Source organism: Culex pipiens, chromosome 2 (assembly GCF_016801865.2).
Source record: "Culex pipiens pallens isolate TS chromosome 2, TS_CPP_V2, whole genome shotgun sequence".
In the NCBI taxonomy this organism is placed as follows: domain Eukaryota; kingdom Metazoa; phylum Arthropoda; class Insecta; order Diptera; family Culicidae; genus Culex; species Culex pipiens.
This window is the reverse complement of record NC_068938.1, coordinates 189,126,781-189,143,848: the sequence shown is the minus strand read 5'-3', so window position 1 is coordinate 189,143,848 and position 17,068 is coordinate 189,126,781. Positions and strand designations below refer to the sequence as shown.

At 32.8% G+C, this 17,068-nt stretch overlaps 2 protein-coding genes and 1 long non-coding RNA gene across 7 annotated transcripts in view; 1 reads left to right on the top strand and 2 right to left on the bottom strand.

Moving 5' to 3' along the window:
• Window positions 1-17,068, bottom strand: part of LOC120415125 (MOB kinase activator-like 2) — a 262,174-nt gene that overhangs the window by 20,458 nt on the left and 224,648 nt on the right. The window lies entirely within an intron of this gene.
• LOC120415126 (uncharacterized) lies at window positions 1,157-2,068 on the bottom strand. The gene is made up of 2 exons (XM_039576553.2): window positions 1,847-2,068; window positions 1,157-1,785 (listed from the first exon to the last, which is right to left on the bottom strand). The coding sequence occupies exons 1-2, from the start codon at window positions 2,007-2,009 to the stop codon at window positions 1,361-1,363; spliced, it is 588 nt and encodes a 195-aa protein (XP_039432487.1). The 5' UTR covers window positions 2,010-2,068; the 3' UTR covers window positions 1,157-1,360.
• LOC128093092 (uncharacterized) lies at window positions 3,502-4,440 on the top strand. The gene is made up of 2 exons (XR_008212230.1): window positions 3,502-4,072; window positions 4,136-4,440. It is a non-coding gene; the product is annotated as an uncharacterized LOC128093092 (long non-coding RNA).

The following is a 17,068-nucleotide window of genomic DNA, read 5'->3' as shown; positions in this document are numbered from 1 at the left end:
GCAAAATCTTTTTAGGAGATACGAATTTAAAAAAAGGAAAATATCGAAAATCTGGATAAAATTATATAAAAAAAAATTTTTAATTCAAAATCGAATTTGCAATCGAAAAGTACATCACATTTTTTATAAAGTGTACCGTTCTAAAGTTATAGCCACTTTTGAGAATTTCTTTTCGCTGCAAATGCAAAATATTTAAAAATATTTCGGACTCCTCCGATAAAAAAAATGCTTGAAAAGCTGAGAAATTTTCTCTTTGGAAAAATGGTAATAGGGAAATTAGTTTCTGAGATAAGGCCTCATGAATAATTCCAATCAATGAAAATACATTTCTCTAAGTATCACCTAATAAGCCTGTGATAATCAACTGACGATAACTCAGAAACTATTGGTCCGATTATCAATGTTATAAATTGATTTTTTGTGAAATTTTCTAACCTTTTCAATAAAAATTTTAATTTCAGCAGTGCTTTTGACTTTAAAAATATCTTAAAATGTATAATTTTCATTATTTCACATTTAAAATCGAATTGTGAAATTGTAAATGATTGAAAAGATCAAAAATTTCGCAAATCGGACCAATACTTTCAGAGATATCGTCAGTTGAAAATTATAGCCTAATTAGATGACACTTAGAGAAATTCATTTTCATCGATTCGAACTCTTTGTGAGGCTGTATCTCAGAAACTAATTGGCCGATTTTTTAAGTTCCGTAAAAAAGATAAAGAAAATTTTCTCAGGTTTCAAAAATATGTTTATTTTTTATTTTATTGAAAACTCAAAAAAACAATACCAAAAAATTGAAATAGTATACCTAAAAGTAGCTATAACTTCAAAAAGATACATTTTATCAATAGAAAAATGTGAAGTATTTTCCGATTGCAAGTATGATTTTGCTTTAATTTTTGTGTGCAGATTTTCGATATTCACTACGGCTCAAAATATAATGTTGGGCTATTTTTTTGTGAAAAGCCTAACCATAACCAACAACTTTGCCGAAGACACCAAATCGATCAGATTTCTGGGTTACATTTTTGTAAGGAATGCTACCGAAATTGTATGAAGAGACGTATGGACGTATGATGCCAAATTCCCTCTTTGGTCATAGAAAAAGTACTCAGAAATTTTTAACTTAACTGTTGATTTATTTTGTTCAATTCTCATGGAACAATTATTCGAACATGGCCAAGTGTTTTTGATTAGAATAGGTATCGAAATAGTATGAGTTAATTTCAAAGTTTAGTTTTTAAATGTGATAATTCCGCTGCGTTTATACAAAAAAAACATGATTGAAACCCTTTACCATTTATAAGAAAACTTTTTTCATAGAGTTTTATTTTTAAAAGATTCCCTTACAAAGGTGTTAGAAAATAAATTTAAAAATACTCAAAATCAGAATAAAGCTGCTCAAATATAGCCTACTACCACTGCTCAACGCCATAGCTTGAGCATGAGCTTGCGCTAGGGCTTGCGCTACAGCCGCTGCTTCCATTTCCATACGATTGTTGACAAATCTCAGGATTTCGGAGCCCGCATCGAGCCACGGTCCAATCCCTCGCTTTTGTTTGGTACTCGTCGTTTCCACCGGTGGAGGTGGTGTTGAATCCTTCAACTTTGACCACCATCCCGAGGCAGCTCGTACGGTTCGCCTCTGAGGAGTTGATGGTTTATCGTTGCACAAATCTTCCGAGCACTCGGAGCAGGTCACCTTGCTATTTTGTTCGATGGTTGCGCAGATGTCAACGGGAGCACACCCTTTCGCGATGTAGTCGACACCTCGAACTTCGTCTATATGCGTTGGGAAACATCTTTTGAGAAATTTGAAGACGCAGGGTTGAATGTTACAAACCTCTGATTCGCACATCGGCGCAGGTTGAATTCGCCTCCAAACACTCGGAAGTTTTTCGAGAACAGTCGGACAACTGAGGCGAACCGCAATCGTAGCAACTTAAGCAATTTACATCGTAAAGAGCGAAAGTTGCAATGAGCAAAATTGAAGATACGATCTTCATGATTTGTGGTTTCAACTGGCGTGATCGGCTTTATGACTTGACCAGGTCAAGAACGTTCAGAAACTGACATATAGCTTAGAAATTAGAAATTCTTATATAGCATAAAATTTTCTTTCTCTCTCTGTTATCCTTATCGAGGCAAGAATGCGCAGAGTTTGAACGTCAACACGAATGAGTCACACATATAGCAGTTGTTTTGAGTATTGAGTAATCGAAACTCGTACAATGTTGTGATTACTGAGAAATTATCTTTTTTGGTATCGCTGTATGATTCAAATTTATAAATAAAACATCTTAAAATATTATTCACGTCAAATTTTGATAAGAAATACTTTAAGCAGAAAAAACTACATACCAATAAATCCAATAGAGCCGTTCTCTACGAAATCGGTCTTTTTTTTAATTTGAATTTTTGCATTTTTTAATCCAGCTGAAACATTATTGATGCCTTCGGTATGCCCAAAGAAGCCATTTTGCATCATTAGTTTGTCCATATAAATTTCCATACAAATTTGGCAGCTGTCCATACAAAAATGATATATGAAAATTAAAAAAATCTGTATCTTTTGAAGGGATTTTTTGATCGATTTGGTGTCTTCGGCAAAGTTGTAGGTATGGATAAGGACTACACTGAAAAAAATGATACACGGTAAAAAAATGGGTGATTTGTTATTTAACTTTTTGTCACTAAAACTTGATTTGCAAAAAAAAAAATTTTTTTTGATATGTTTTAGGAGACATAAAATGCCAACTTTTCAGAAATTTCTAGAATGGGCAAAATATCTTTGACCGAGTTATGAATTTTTGAATCAATACTGATATTTTTTCAAAAAATCGAAATATTTTCAACTTCTTTTTTCGATGTAAAATAAAATTTTCCAGTGCACCGTTTTCAAATAATAGCCATTTTTAAGTAACTTTTTTGAAAATAGTCGCAATTTTCCATTTTTTAAACTAGTGCACATGTTTTGCCCAGCTTTGAAAAAATATTTTTGGAAAGCTGAGAAAATTCTCCTTATTTTGCCTTTTTGAACTTTGTTGATCCGACCTTTAGTTGCTGAGATATTGCCATGCAAAGGTTTAAAAACAGGAAAATTGATGTTTTCTAAGTTTCACCCAAACAACCCACCATTTTCTTACGTCGATATGTCAGAAACTAATGGTTTGATTTTCAATGTTAATATATGAAACATTCGTGAAATATTGAATATTGAAAGTTTGGCCCTTTTGAAATGTTAGTCTTGAGTTGAACATTTTGAAAATATTATTTTCGAAAAGATCGGAAATGGCCGAAATCTGGGAGAATTGCTCAATAGTAGAATCGCACTGCACATCACCTTCGTCAAAAATTACACTTAATATTACACACTACATATAAAGTTTTTGTAAACACAAAAAAAAGTAACAACCGACGAGATTCAAACCCAGCACCATCAGTAAGGACTAGCCCCTTAGCCCGCTCGACCATCAGACCGATGAAGAGTGGAAAGGATCAAGTAGGTTTCCCATACTGATGGGCTACATATTTCAGGGTGTAATATTACATAAAATTTAATTAAATATTTCAAAGTTTATTTTTCACCCAGGCCTTTTTACGTACACTATAAAAGTTGCATGAAATTGAAAGAAAATGTTCTTGTACTAAACTTATACAGAAAATCGATATCGGAGAAAGGACTCACACAATGATTACTCACTATCAAAATAGCTGCACTACAGTGACTCACTTTAATCTTTGTTATGCGCACGAATAAACTGTTCAAAACACCACCGATAAAGATATCGAGACAGAAATTCCATTCTAGGCATAAAAGTACATCAAACTATGACCAAGTTGGGTCAGTTGTCGTTAAGCATTGCAAGTAAGAAAGTGTGATCTCAAGCCATGGAGCTCAAAACTTCTTTATTGCTGATTCTAGCCTTCACTATTTTCGAAAGCAATTGTCTAAAGTGTTTCGATTGTGGCGTGCCAAATTTGATGGTGGTGAAATCTTTAAACTGCTTCAAAAGTGGAACTGAGTGTTTTGGCGAAAATTCAACATGCATCGATTTCCGATTGAAAGGTTTGTTTGTTTTAAAAGTTTATAAAATTACGAAAATTATATTTGAGAAACCTTTAATCGCAGATCAAAATCAGAATTCGGATTTCGTTATCAAAGGATGTGCTTCCACCGGAGTCTGCGAATTTCTGGGAAGGAAACTGTCCAATTTCAAGGAAATTTCCTGCTCCCAGTGCTCCGAAGATTGGTGCAATGATCAACACATCACCAAGCGGGGGCGCAGAGAAGCAACTTCAACTCCAACGAAACCCAAACGTGGGCAAACACTGAAAGATTTAGTGAAAAAAGTTCAAAATGAACAAAAGGAATCCAACAAATTAACTAGAGAGAAATTTGAAGAAATTATATCAAAATATAAAAGTCTAAATGAGTCCAGAAATGGCGCCAATGCATTAAATTTTAGTCTTGTATTCATTTTGGTTGTTCAATGCATTTTTTGGTTAGATATTCTGTGAAATTTTTTTTTTTAATATTTTTTTTAATAAACAATAACAATCATGTAACACAGCAGTTTATGGATCAATAAATTACAAAATATCTGTAAATAATGTGAAAACTGTGAAGATAAAATAAAACTTTACTAAAACGACTATCTAACCATATTTTTTTGGGGTCACTCATCCAAAACAAAAAACCTTCCTGCTGCAGTCCCTTCTCGCAGTTAATTAACCAAAATTAGGCATTGCAAATGGACTAATTTAAAAGTTGCTCAAGTCACCGCTAAAAAAACCCAAGATATATCGCCGCAACGCACCATTAACCCTCACTGAGCCGTACCACCTCACCACCACAAAACTTTCACTCCAACGCTGAGTTGGAGATTTCACTGCATCACAAGACATCGACAAAAAAAAGTTGTGAAATTAAATCACTCAGCTTGACAGCCCCCGAAAAATGCGCTCAAAGGCTGAACTAACTTTTGAAAGTGACTTGAAAAAAAAAAAAGTTCAAACCGCTTCCAAACTGTTGAAAATACGTAATTTTACATAAATTTGCGTGCAAAAAAGGTAAAATAAAAACAAATTTGTGTAATTTTACACAACTCAGTAAAATTAAATCGGAGAGCCAAATTTTACTGACCTTTATGTGCTTTTTTACACATAAATTTATGTAAAATTACATAAAAAAGAAATTGTTGTTTTTATTGTGAACCTTTCTCTAGACTTCTAACAAAGGAACCCAAAAAAACTCATCTTCATAACTTTCGTCAACTTGGCACCGAAAATGACCCCGCCCTGCTTCTTTTAATTAGGAGCATCCCCAGCGAAGCGGTTGCAAAAATTACTCCCAGACACGATGTCGCCAACTTGCATTTTTTGACACCTTCTTTTTTCGTTTTGTTTGCGCGATGACACACACACACACCGAGAGAGAAATTTTCGCGCTCGAAGAAAATATGCAAATCACGACATCCGCGCGACCAACAAATAAAAAAAAACGAGCAATTATAATAATGCAAAGCAGTTGCCGGTGATGAACTCACTCAGCGTTTGCTAGTCTGTTTGACAGCAGGTTCATTTGAGTCATTCGTCATTTTGAGGGGAACACATTCTTTGCAGATATCAATATTTTCGAGAAAGGTGTCGTCGGGGATGGTGTGACAGTTGGGTATTCTATTTCATATTGATGGCAGCCATCTTTCGGAATCAGAAAACAAAGCAAATATCAGTGAGTCAAAACAAAAAAAAAAAAATATTCATTATTTGCACTGCGTGATGAAGTGTTAATTTTTGGCGCGATTTTTGACGGTGTCATTAGCCTTAATTTGAGTGGCTGTGGAAACGTCCGCACGTCATGCATATGCGATGCGGGAGTTCGTCTTTTTTTATGGTGAGTCAGACAAGATTTTGACGCTATTTTCACAAGGAACTTATCGTTACAGTGCTCAAATTGTGGGCTTCTTTATTCAGGATAATTAGTGTAAATTATGTGCTATAAGATTATTAACTGAAGAATAAATTATTTTCAATCAATTAAACAAGATTATGTTGCAAACAAATTGTTGTTACTATTTACATGAATTTATTACACTTTGTCTCAAAAACTATAATGACAACCACACTTTAGACATTTATAATTTGAAAGTTTCCGGAGTAAATAACAATAACATTCAATAATAGTTAAAATCCCATTAAGGTGAAATTTTAGTACATCAGAAAATGGCGGAAAAAGGCTGCCGTTGTTTGACCTTAACTTTCTTCAATGATTTGGTTCCTAACCCTAACCTTGACTGTAGCAAAACTAGCTCGTTTATAGAAATCGTCCTTGAATCGATATTATGTGACTTACCTTCATGAAAATTTAAACCCCAGCAAGATATGATCGTAAACTAATGCTTACTATACATTTTTTGACTTTTAATCACATAAAATCACCAGAAACTCTAAAATTATCGGCCACCATAAATTTTTATTCGCTTCTTAGCCTGTTTCACAGCACCTTATTTTTATTTTTCACAATCTCTTCTGCGCTGCATTTCACTCATTTATATTAGAAAATGCACTTACGGGATGGGCTACACAATTAATCACTAGAAGCATTTTGGTGAAAACTTCCCGAAAAGCTAATTCGGAATGTTTAAAAAACTCACTTTTATCCGCAAATTGCATAATTTCACGCACTTCGAGCTACCGAAAAAATATGTGATTGTGTTTGCCTTTGTTCGTACACACCATGGCTTTCATGGTGTGTGTGCACATAATCATTACTTTACAAACATTCGAAAATTTCATACCATAATACTCTTATTTTGTTTTGATTTTTGCCCCATAATCCATTTTCAAAAGCTCATCAACAGCGGCGAAAATTGTCGCCACTGTTGTTGCCAGCATCATTTTCTTGGGCAATTTAATAAAAAAAAGTTTGAATGAAATTTTATTCAACCAATATATGTTTAGGTATATTTTTCAAGTCTGGAAAGTATAATAAGAATATTTTATATCATTTTAAATAGTTATTATAAATACTTGGGAAAGTTATCGAAACAAACTTATTTGTTTAGATTTTATTCACCCTAGAGCTAGCATCACTGCTATCCCAGCAAACCATGCAAACTATCTGTCAAGTTCAAAGTAAACAAATGAAGGGAAATTTTCGGAACGAGCTCACATTTTTCTAGTTGGCAGCGGAATCCGTAGCCCCGGTGGCCCCAAGTTCAGAATGGAATTGATCGAGTGTCCGTCGTCGATTCCATCGTTAGTTATGGCGGCGTGGTGTCTCCGTCAATTTTGTTTAAAATCGACTCCGACGGATTTGTGCACCAGCATCGACGGAAGTGAAGTGATTGCGCCGCAGCGGCTTATTCTTTATGTAAACTAATGTCAAAAACATAAACAATGACTTTTAAATACCGCCGTTTGACATGCATGATTTATAAAACCCGCCAAACAAATCGCAGCACACTGGGGGTTGCTGGGGGAAAAACGTAAAAGTCTTTGTCAAAAATTTTCTGTTTTCATTTGCAACGGTGGTGTTTTTTCGGGGTCCGGAGAAAACTGGCCAAGTTATTCTAGGAATCCGAATCCCTAGTTCCATCAATTCATTTTAGAGTGTTGAAATGTCCTTTAGTTGTCCTGGATGTTAAACACGTGAAATAAAAAATGTTTTAAATATATTTATTTGTGTTCGTAAAATTCTCGGCACTCCTATGAAACGGAAAACGTAATGGCAATTCTGGTTGGGAGTTTGGGTTGCTGAAAAATGTTGAAGAAAGACCGTACGCCAGAAACCAAACTCTTGTTTGCTTCCTGTTATTCTTTTCCTGGAGTGAATGATTGCAATGCAGCGGAAAGGGGGGGTTTTAGAAGAAAGGAAGTTGCTATTTTGCTTATTGTCTTGATTTAAGCGAAAAATGAATGACGAAAAACAAAAATAAAAGTCCTTTAGACAAGCTAAGGAAAAGAAATAACACAACTGTTTTCTTTGTTTATTTCATGTTGTATCCTTAACCTCCATTTATTTTATATTTAATAATTTTCTACGATCGAGATGTAAAAATATGGCTAATCAAATTCGATACAATTTCGAATTTAATCACACTCTTCAACAACAAGATCCACCCCCTTAAAAACATATTTATTTCCTTTGAAAATTTGTAAATTACACATAAAAACAAATAACACATGATTAGTCTTCTGCTTCAGCTTCACATAAAACATTTTGACGAACATTACATTCATTTCCACTCCACGGTCTGCCGGAAGCGGTTGAGTGGATCACATAATTTTTCATCATCCGATCTGCATTCGGAACCGCAAAATCCTTTTTTTAGTTTTCTCCGGATAATCCGTCCTGATATAAAACCGGACTCCAAAAAACACCACCGTTGCAAATGAAAACAGAAAATTTTTGACAAGGACTTTTACGTTTTCCCCCCAGCAACCCCCAGTGTGCTGCGATTTGTTTGGCGGGTTTTATAAATCATGCATGTCAAACGGCGGTATTTAAAAGTCATTGTTTATGTTTTTGACATTAGTTTACATAAAGAATGGGGACCGTCGGCGAAAAGCGGTCAGACGCCGTATTTTGCCATGATTCGGGCCAGATCCAGCAGGATGAATGCAGACGCGGAGGCAAGCGGGACCGTCGTGATGTGTAGCAGAGAAAAAGAAGAAGACTTGTCGATTGAAACGGGAAGAACCGGGAAGCGTGAAAATCGGATGAGTTGAAGGTGTTGACCACGGAGAGGGCACCACCGTTGTAACAAATGGCTGACGGTAGAGATCGGGAAAAGTCTTCCCGGAGGAGCCGGCTTCGAGACCCTCAGTGTAACGATCCACAGAACCATCGCAGGGTTGAAAATAAACAAGAATGTGTTTTGCTCGGGAAGTTTACGTTGGTCTGCCGGAAAGTAACGGTGAGTTACTACAATTTTAGCGGGTTATTTGAAATTAAATTTTTGTTCTTGTAATTCCAGCTCAAAGAACGACGCCAGTAAAAGAGTGACCAACGCCAGATAATCCCGCTGCAACAGGTTCAAAAGAGCTACATCCGACTGGAAGGAAGGATCTGGAAATTGCCTCACTGCGCTGTGCTGTGTTGCGTAGATAGTGACCGATTAACCTGATAGGGACGACCATAAATGGAATATATTCGAAATTATTTCGCTGTTTGAAATTTCGGAAGATATTGTTAATAAATAGAATACCGCAAGGAATATGCTTTTGGAAAAAAACATTTTTAAATTATTCGAAAGAACGTCATAAACTGAAGACAAAACTTTTAAAGCTTAATGTTTTTCTTGGTTTTCTGGACATTTCTGGAAGTTGCTGGGTAAAAATGTCCTCCCTGCTAGATGAATCGAAACCTAACGTATTTTATGTGTTTTCCAATGCACAGTTATTATTATTTTAGTAAGTTTTTACGTTGAATTCTCACACTAAACAAAAAAAAAATGATTTACTTCCTGTAATCAAGCAAGTTTAATATTAAACAAATTTAGAGTTATCAACGTGCGTGTACATAAAAATAAGTGAGGTTAAAATTTGTGCCGGCCAGCACAAATAGTGTACTAGTGTGCGTGAAATCGAGCTTTGATAATTATGCTGGTGTGAGTGGTGATCTCACCAATACAGGCCTTCTGAAAATGATCAATGATTTTAATGATTGTTATCAAGAATAAGAAGAAGAAAAAGAAGCTCAAAACGTTTTGCTCCGATTTCACCTTAAAATAATAATTTTACAAAAAATTAACAACAAGCAACATATTTTTTCTTCATATTTAAGAAAGGTAGTAGAGTAAATAAATGTTTCAGAATTCTGATACATTCATTCAAAACATTGCACGTTGATGAAATAAACAACAACATGTGAAACACTGAGCAATTGAAGTAGGTTTCCGAAAGTTTTGTTTGTTAAAACTGAAAAAAAAAGTTAATTCGAATTTACGGAAAAGACACAATAGTTTAATTTTTCAACATTGAAAATTGAACAGATAATTTTGTCTAGGTATTACAGCTAAAAAATAAAAGCCTTATCGGTGACAGTGAGAAAGACTCAAGGTGGTATTAGACTATGGCAAACAAACAAAATCGCACTTTTTCGTGTTTTACAGTTTGCTAAACTCGCAAACAAAGCAAAATGTATGCAGGCTGATGTTTTTGCAAACAAACAAAGCAGGCAAACTGTCCAATAGTTCGAGTTTGTTTGTCATAATCTTATGCCTCCTTAAGTTTTCTGAAAATAATTCTGTTCAATGTTTTAATTCCTTTTTTGTAATTTCGTCGTGAAACTACTTTCTTTTCCTGTTATTCTCGAATAACTTAACGGCCTACTTTTCTCAATAAAAAATAAGAGAACCAAAAAGTAATAGGGGAAATAAACCCATTTTAAGCCTAATAAGCGGTCTTGTTTGAATGATGCTGGATAATCTGGAGTGTTCCTTGAAATTCAGTAAAACCAAGTATACCAACGAGTAGAGCAACTTTTTGTGAACATTTCTGTTTATTTTCACTTTTATTAAAAGTTATGCTATTCCTTTTACAAGCATTTTAAAAAATATTTCAAAAACGAATTCTAATCAGTCGTGTGCATTGGGCCACGCCCATTTTTCTATTTTCAGCTTAGCTCTTTTTTTCTTCCAACGCTCGTTTGGGTCTGCTTCGTGCTGCCAAAATTGATGAAATTTTGAGCGAACACTCACGAAAAGTAGCATTTATAGAGAAAGTTTCCTGGCAACACCACAAGCGCCATCCTTTGTTCTTTATTTGCCTTCGCTTCTCGCTCGGTTTTCTTCAGCCTTCGATTAGAATGGATGGTCAAAATTGAAACGTCAAAAGACTTAGCGCGTTTGTTTTTTTTTTTGATGGCGCTTGCTAATTATTTACATGTGTCGGGATTATTTTTTAAGTGAGTGACTAAGTAACGGTTAAAAGAACATGTTGCCGGTAGTTGGAAGCAATTTTATATCTTAAGCGCTTTGAAATCGTTAGCGCAATTGAAATGATATTGATGGCGACTTTCGTTAAGCAGTTAACCTCTGATCTTGCGTGTGGATGTGTGTGCCACCAAAATGATGAGAAATGGTCTCGCAAAATTTAAATTATGATCAAAAGTGCATTAAATTTGATCTTTTTGGCCAGTAAGTGGCATACATTTGCGTGCTTACTCGAGGCGGTGCTGTTGCTGGTAAGTTTATAGCCTAAATAGTATTTTTGGAGCTTTAATCGAGCATCAAACTCTCCATATGACGAAGATAGGTGTTTGATTAGAAAGGGTATATTTCCCCTACTTGTAGACACACTTAAAAATTGTATCGAAAAGTGATATTGTTTTGAATGGAACACGGTGAATTCACTAAACACAATCTGATTTTGCAGCACTCGTCGAGTTTACCAAACTCTGTGAAAAAATCTTCTTTTTGCAGCTTGTTGCATAAACTTCTATTTGATGTTTGTTATTTTATTGTAAATTTAATTTTGAATCTGAAAACGGAATATAAAAAAATATATTAAACGTCTCTTTGGCATTTCCAAAAGTTTTTTTCAAACTGTGCTTTCTTTCAAAAAGGTTTTGAACAAATTATTTTCTTTTTTTAATTTCAATATTATCGTGGTTTTAAAACTTTTTACATTAATATTATTTTTTCAAATACCTGAGAAAACATTACAAAAGGTTAATTATTTGACATTCATAATCGGAAAAATAACTTCCAAGATATCGCCGATTAAAGAACGAGGACTGATTGAGCAGCAATCAGAAATATTTCTTAATTTTCTTTCTTTGAAATGTTATCTCAGTTAGCAGAGGCTGGATGAACAAATTAAAAAAAGATAATTTTCTCAGCTTTTTGAAAATATATGTTTTCAGGGAGGAACAGTAACAGTATTATTTGAAAACGGCCTTTTATTTTAAATTGAAACAGTGAAACTTATCAAAAATTCAATAATGTACTTTTTTTAATGTTTTAAAAAAATGAAACAATTCAAAAAATTAAGTGGTAAAGTTTGTCAAAATTGTGTTTTTGAGACAAAAAATAAAATTTAATTGTTTTTTTTTTGGTGTATGTACTATTTTATTTTTATGGAAAACAAAAACATTTTTTTCAATATGGTTTCTTTTGGCACAGGGAAAAGGTATATTGTTAACAATTTTTTTTTTCCAAACTTAGGCCGTTGCAAATATTTTTCAAAGTTTATGTTGGTTAGGTTTAGTTTAAAGGGTTTTTAATGGCTGGCAGCATAAAAAAAGTGCAATTAACATATGAAGTATTTGATACAAATATTAATTATTTTATAATAAAATTTATTCCAAATTTATGCGGAATCATTTTAATCTATAAGGCCGTTGCAAAAAAAGTATTATTGAATTGAAATTACAAGCCATATTTTCAACATTTCAATAAACACAGTGTTTTAAAAAGCATTTTAACCCATAAGTCATAAGTTCATAATATCTTAAGTTTTAAAAAATCTATGTACCGACGATTTTTTTTCGCGGAAATTTTTTTTTTGCAAGTACCAAACAATACAATTTTACAAAAAGAATATGATTGAGCCCTGGCATGCTAAATATGGTTTTTAATGCTGGAAAATGCAATTCAAAGTGTTTTGAGTTCATTTGACTTCTTTATCCAATAAAATTTTGAAGTTTTTTTTTGAAAAATATTTTTTATGTCCTTTGATTTTTCGGGCCGATTTTGAAGGGGTGGCGACATAAACTTTGAAAAATATTTGCAATGGCCTAAAATCAATAAAATTAATTTATTTTCTTCGAAATTAAATTCAGTAGAACGTAGTTCTAAAAATGTTCAGAAATGCTTCAACAAGTAGTGTCAGGACTGAAGTTCGTATTTAAGACCCATCAAACAGGAATTTAAAAATCCATTAAACACGTTTCCTCGGTGCTAATTGTGCACGATGAGGCATTCTTTAATCCTCCAGCAACACAAAAAAAACTCATAAAAATTAATGCTGATTACAATTGCACTGTGCACTCCTCGAAAAAGAAGCGAAACGACAAACAACAATTAAACGGTAATGTTTACACTGTCCAGACGAAAAAATAAAATCAAAAAATCTGCAGCGAGAAAAAAACTTTCAGTGAGTGGCGAAACGATCGAAAATAAAAGTTTATTTTACTCGTGTGTTTGTGTGTGCACCGAAAAAAAAGTATTTTCATTTTCTGGGAAGTTCGGTTTGTTACAGTTAGTTAGCTGCAACAGCTGCAGCACGTGTGAGCTTGCCAGTTTTGCAGATGTAAATGGTGCACCCCCCCGGGAAGGAAACAGAGTATTTATTTAATTGGATTTTATTACCTTTTTGTTTAAATTGTTTAAAAGCGCACAATGCCATTTGATTAAGTTTAAAGGAAAGAGAGAAGTTTATTAAATTGAATTAGAACGAATGAACACTACAGTTCTATTAAGTTCTTACAGCAAAAAGTTTTCAAAATTCTGTGATTTTTTGTTTTATTTCTACATTTAGGGTCAACAAATAACCACTTTGTTCAATAAACGAGGCCATTAACGATGATCACTTCAAACCACTTGCAGAAACAAAAATGAGCAAAACAAAACGCCACCATCATCACTTGGATATTTCACAATTACAGAGGTAAATTTAAGTGCCCACGTGGTACGTTATTATATTGTTGTTTCCCATCAAAAAGCACTCATGGTAGTAAGGTAGGAGCCCTGGAACAAATTACCCATGGGTGAAAGTAACTCTCGGCAGTACGCACGTGCTCGATGCAATCAGAACGAGACAAAAATAGGACCTACTTAAAGAGTTGAGGTCAGGGATGGGACTAAATAAGCACCCGAAACGTAAAAGTGACCAGTCCCACTGTGTGAATTTTACCGCAGAGATGATTCGTTGAATTGATTTAAATTTGAGCTTAAATCTTCTAAACAACAAATTTCTGATTTTTTTTTCATCCCTGACAAACATTTCAAATTCTTTCGCGAATCCCTCCACCGCGCGACGGGCACGTTTGAAGTCTGCCATTTAAGTTGACAACAGAGCGGGGCTTGCGAAAAATTGAACCGCGATGATTGATCACACATGACTGATGTCGCACGTTCGTTACGGGTCGACTGTGGTCGAACGGGGTTGGTACGTACCTATATATTTTAAAGTAAAATGTCAGCGCATGAAAAAAAAAATGTTACCTCAGTGACCCGATTCTTTCGTTTGCTTTTCCTTTTTGTAGAATCATAGGTCGACTGGCTTTTTTGGGGGCAATTTTTAGTGACACATGATGGATATTTTTGTGCAGAAAAAAATGTTGCGTTTAATTTAGAATTATGCGTGTGGTCCGTGAAAGGTGTTGGCGGTAATGAGGTCGATTTGTAGAAGACTTTTTGAGAAAATGCCTAGATCTTAGCCCAAAAGCCAAAACAAAATTTTTGATTGTCAAAGGATAACTAAATTTCAAATTCCTAGCAGAACTTTAAAAAATTTTAAGCAAAAAAATTAAAAATTTCCATTGATTAAATAATATATTTTTCTAAAGATTAATATCATTTCCAGATTGGTGTTCCAAAGGTAGGATACTTATGAAAGAAATTATTAAATATATTTTTACAGTAATTTCAGTTTTCTGAATGGAAATTTCAAATAAACATTTTTTTTCTTTAAATCAGGCATAACTTTTGTCTACAAGTAGATCATTTTCCTGATTTCATATTTTAGAACAAGGTTTTAAAATTTTGAAATATATAATTTTTTTTTGAAAATATCTCAAAATATCACATGTAATTTTTTAACATTCAAAATCGAGCCAATCGTTTTCGAGATATACTAAGTTGAAAATTACAGACTAATTAGGTGAAACTTAAAAAAAAATCTCGCCAACTCAGTCATAGTGCGTGTTGGTGCAAATTCTATTAAGGAGATATGTTTTTTTTTGTAAAAATCGTGTTTTTTAAATCCCGAAAACCTGGAGAAAAAATATTAAAACTTTTTGAGCGAAATCACGTCTGTAATCGAAAATTTGCAAATAAAAATGTCTTTTCCTAAGTGTAATCAAATTACCCCTTTATTTTAAACTGAGGATATCTCGGAAACAGTTGGTCTGATTTATAATGTTAAAAAATTTAACTATGTGAAATTTTCTCATCTTAACAATATTGAAAAAAAGTTTTTTTTAAATCTAGCTTTATTTTTTAAAAGATCTACAAATAGATAATTTTCCTAATTCCATAGTTAAGACCAACTTATAAAAAATTTGAAATATTTCTCAGCTTTTTAAAAATATTATTGCAGGTTACGTTTCTGTTTCGTTTAAAAAAAATAAATAAAAGAAATCGAAAATTTAAACCTAAATGAAGTAAAAAAATAAAACATTCAATAAAAAAATAAAGTAATTATCGATTGCAAATTAGATTACACTAAAAAAAATAATTTACATAATGTTCCAGTCTTTCGATATTTTCCGTTTTTTCTAAAATTCATATCTGCTAAACCATATTTTGCACCATATGGCTAAAAAGATGTCTATTTCTCCTAAAACATATAAAAAATTTCGAAAAATAAAAAATACGAATTTTGGGAGTGTAACTTTTGTGTGTGTACTTTTTTCCTCGTTTTTATTATAAACTACAACTTTGCCGAAGACATCAAATCGCACAAAAAAATATTCCATCATTTATAATTAAACTTAGTGATTTTTCACGCTCGAAAATTGCAATTTCACGGGGACCTCAATTTCAAAACACCAAATTTCACGCAAATTTCGCGGAACGTGAAAAATGTTAAAATAACTCTGAAAATCTTATGTTTGAATCACAGAAACTACTTTTCATGCTTCATTTTATATTATTCTTCAATAAACAAAAAAATCTTTCATAAATTTGAACGTGACACAAAAAAACTCATGATTTTCAAAATAGATTCCACCTAGTTTATGGATGAGCTCTACATATATTTTGAAATAAAATGTTGGGCATACGTTTTCTCATTTATTGAACTGCTTTTTTTAAATATTCAACTTATAAAGTTAAAAACTTGTCGCTGATTTCCTTCATTTTATTGAAATTCATATCAAAGCAAGATTTAACAATCTTGTCCAACAAAAATGAATGAAATAACTTGATTTTTTTTGCGACATTTAGCAAATAAACTCTTTTTAGAGGTTTTATCTCCCTTTTCAAAATTTAAATTTTAAATCAAAAGTAAAAAATAATATTATTTGCAACGCAATCAAAATTTTTATACAAAATGAAAACAAAAACAAAAAAGGTGGTATTTTTTAAACTTTCACGTGAATTATCCACCCAAATAATCAAAAATCGTTAAAATTCAACAGAACTCAGAAAAATCTGTTGAATTTTTAAAAGTTGATTACAAAGCTTTCATTTTATTTTTAATAAAAAAAAAATCATGATTCTTTTAATTTCTTTTGAAACTATACCTTTCAAATAAAATAGCAGTAAAATTATTATTACAGCGAATGCAAATATTATTAAACTTAGTAGTTTCTAAAAACACTGAAAAAACTTAACAATTCTTTAAATGTTTCATACTAAGCTTTTCAATTGAAAACTAATAAAATTTACTTATATAGTCTGTATGGATGAAAATTTTGAAAAACAAACATGATTTGAGAAAAATGATAAAATTCACGAATTGCACGTCGTCCACGAAATCATCAAAAATCACTAACCCTATGTTAGTAATTCAACAAGGGTATTCACTCGTTTAAGTCTACAGTAGTTCATAAGATTATGTTTATTCCTATTTGAGTATCGTTTTGAGAAAAATCGTTACAGTTTCACAGAAACATAAAATTTCACGGGATTTTGCGGAAAAAAGGCAAATTTCACGGATTTCACGCTGTCCGCGAAATCGTGAAATTTCAGTAACCCTATTTATAATGTAACATTTTGCACGTCATTAAACATTTTAACTTCAATGCAATTTGATGTAAATTTGCAATATATTATACGTAAAAACATAATTTTACGTGTGATCCAATCGTTTACGTGTGATTTATTTTTTCCGTTTGTTAGTTTTTTTTTCTGACATTTAAAAAAAAAACACATTTTTTTTTTTAAATCTT